Source organism: Palaemon carinicauda, chromosome 41, assembly GCF_036898095.1.
Source record: "Palaemon carinicauda isolate YSFRI2023 chromosome 41, ASM3689809v2, whole genome shotgun sequence".
Taxonomy (NCBI): domain Eukaryota; kingdom Metazoa; phylum Arthropoda; class Malacostraca; order Decapoda; family Palaemonidae; genus Palaemon; species Palaemon carinicauda.
Genome location: NC_090765.1, coordinates 52704658 through 52707157, shown reverse-complemented (window position 1 = coordinate 52707157; position 2500 = coordinate 52704658). Strand labels below are relative to the sequence as shown.

The window sequence follows — 2500 nt, the reverse complement described above, 5'->3', positions numbered from 1 at the left end:
ACATGTTTCACGTTATTTTCTGACAGGACGATCATGAAGGTGTGTCATTATATTGATTAGATTTAGAATTAAGCTTTGCAATATTGCATTACCCCAACATTGTATAGTAGTTGGTAGTAATCACTTTACATTTCCTTACATCATATTGGCCTTGTTACTATTAACATAAATAAATTCTAGGATGCATTAAAACAAGATAGAAAAAGTTCGTAACATATAGACAGATCCTATTAATAACTATAATAAAGGGTAGTAGGTTGGCCAGGGCACTAGCCACCCATTGAGATTACTACCGCTAGAGAGTTATGGGGTCCTTTGACTGGCCCGATAGTACTACATTGGATCCTTCTCTCTGTTCACGGTTCACTTTACCTTTGCCTACACATACACCAGATAGTCTGATATATTCTTTACAATTTCTCCTGTCGTCATACATCTGACAACACTGAGATTACCAAACAATTCTTCTTCACCCAAGGGGTTAGCTACTGCACTGTAATTGTTCAGTGGCTACTTTCCTCTTGGTAAGGGTAGAAGAGACTCTTTAGCTATGGTAAGCAGCTCTTCTAGGTGTAGGTCACTTCAAAATCAAACCATTGTTCTCAAGTCTTGGGTAGTACCATAACCTCTGTACCATAGTCTTCCACTGTATTAAGTTAGAGTTCTCTTGCTTGAGGGTATAATCGGGCACACTATTCTATTTAATTTCTCTTCTTGTTTTATTAAAACTATCATAGTTTATATAGGAAATAATCATTTTAATGTTGTTACTGTTCATAAAATATTTCATTTTCCTTGTTTCCTTTCCTCACTGGCCTATTTTCCCTGTTGGAGCCCCTGGGCTTATAGAATCCTGCTTTCCAACTAATGTCGTAGCTTAGCAAGTAATAATAATAATAATAATAATAATAATAATAATAATACATTCAACTAGTGTTTCGCGTAATACATAATCTCGATACTAAAGAGCAATATATTCAACTATACTCAATTTTTCTTAATGAGGCGCCTTTGCACTGACTCACAGCGGTGCCCTTTCAGCTCGGAAAAGTTTCCTGCTATCTGATTGGTTAGAATTGTTCAACCAATCAGCGAGCAGGAAAACTTTTCCGAGCTAAAAGGTCACCCTTGCAGGTCGGTGCAAATCTGCTTCGCTAAAAAGAATTGACTATAGTGTTTCGTGTAGCTAAAAAAAAAAAAAAAAAAAAAAAAAAAAAAAAAAAAAAAAACACTACTTTATGACACTAACGAAAACATTCAAATCCCTAAGGCTGCCAAGACGTGGATGGCAACTGGTATCAAAATGGAGAGACGTTTCAGGAGGACTGTATAACGTATCAGTGTGTCCTCGGGATACCTGTGGCTGTTAGTGGATCTCCTTGTAAGTATTAAAAAAACAGAAACCAGACCAATCAATCAATCAATCAATCAGCTAAATAGGAGATTTGGAATTTCATTGAGAATTGAAATATATCTTCTCAGGGACCAAAAGTAAGAATGGAAAAAAAAGGACAAATTGGTAAGTGGGAATATTCTAAGAATGGAAGACAACAGGTGGCTGATTAGTAAGTGTGAATGCTCTAGAAACCAAAAATAAAAATGGAAAACAAAAGACAAATTAGTAAGTGTAAACTGGGGATCAAAAAATAAGAATAGGAGTTAAGTGGCTAACTAGTAAGTGTGAATACTCTAGAAACCAAAAGTAAGAATGGAAGACAACAGGCTGATTAGTAAGTGTGAATGATCTAGAAACCAAAAGTAAGAATGGAAGATAAAGGACAAATTAGTATGTGTGAACTAGGGGATCAAAAAATAAGAATAGGAGTTAAGTGGCTAACTAGTAAGTGTGAATACTCTAGAAACCAAAAGTAAGAATGGAAGACAACAGGCTGATTAGTAAGTGTGAATGATCTAGAAACCAAAAGTAAGAATGGAAGATAAAGGACAAATTAGTATGTGTGAACTAGGGGATCAAAAAATAAGAATAGGAGTTAAGTGGCTAACTAGTAAGTGTGAATACTCTAGAAACCAAAAGTAAGATTGGAAAATAAAAGACAAATTAGTATGTGTGAACTAGGCGATCAAAAAATAAGAATAGGAGTCAAGTGGCTAACTAGTAAGTGTGAATACTCTAGAAACCAAAAATAAGAATGGAAGATAAAGGACAAATTAGTATGTGTGAACTAGGGATCAAAAAAAAAGAATAGGAGTTAAGTGGCTAACTAGTAATAAGCCCAATGGCTGCAACAGGGGAAATAACCCAGTGAGGAAAGGAAAATGTGAAAAAAATCAAATATTTTAAGAAACGTAACATCATTAAAATAAATATCTCCTATATAAACTATATAAACTTTAACAAAACAAGAGGAAGAGAAATTAGATAGAATAGTATGCCCGAGAGTACCCTCAAGCAAGGGAACTGTAACCCAATATAGTGGAAGACCTTGGTACAGAGGTTCTAGCACTACCCAAGACTAGAGAACAATGGTTTGAAGTGTCC

General features: G+C 35.1%; 1 protein-coding gene across 1 annotated transcript in view; it reads left to right on the top strand.

The window, feature by feature from the left end:
• Positions 1 to 2500, top strand: part of LOC137632333 (uncharacterized) — a 32207-nt gene that overhangs the window by 29189 nt on the left and 518 nt on the right. The window contains exon 15 of the mRNA XM_068364265.1: positions 1271 to 1381. Coding sequence (XP_068220366.1) covers positions 1271 to 1381 — 111 coding nt within the window. The remainder of the gene's footprint in view (positions 1 to 1270; positions 1382 to 2500) is intronic.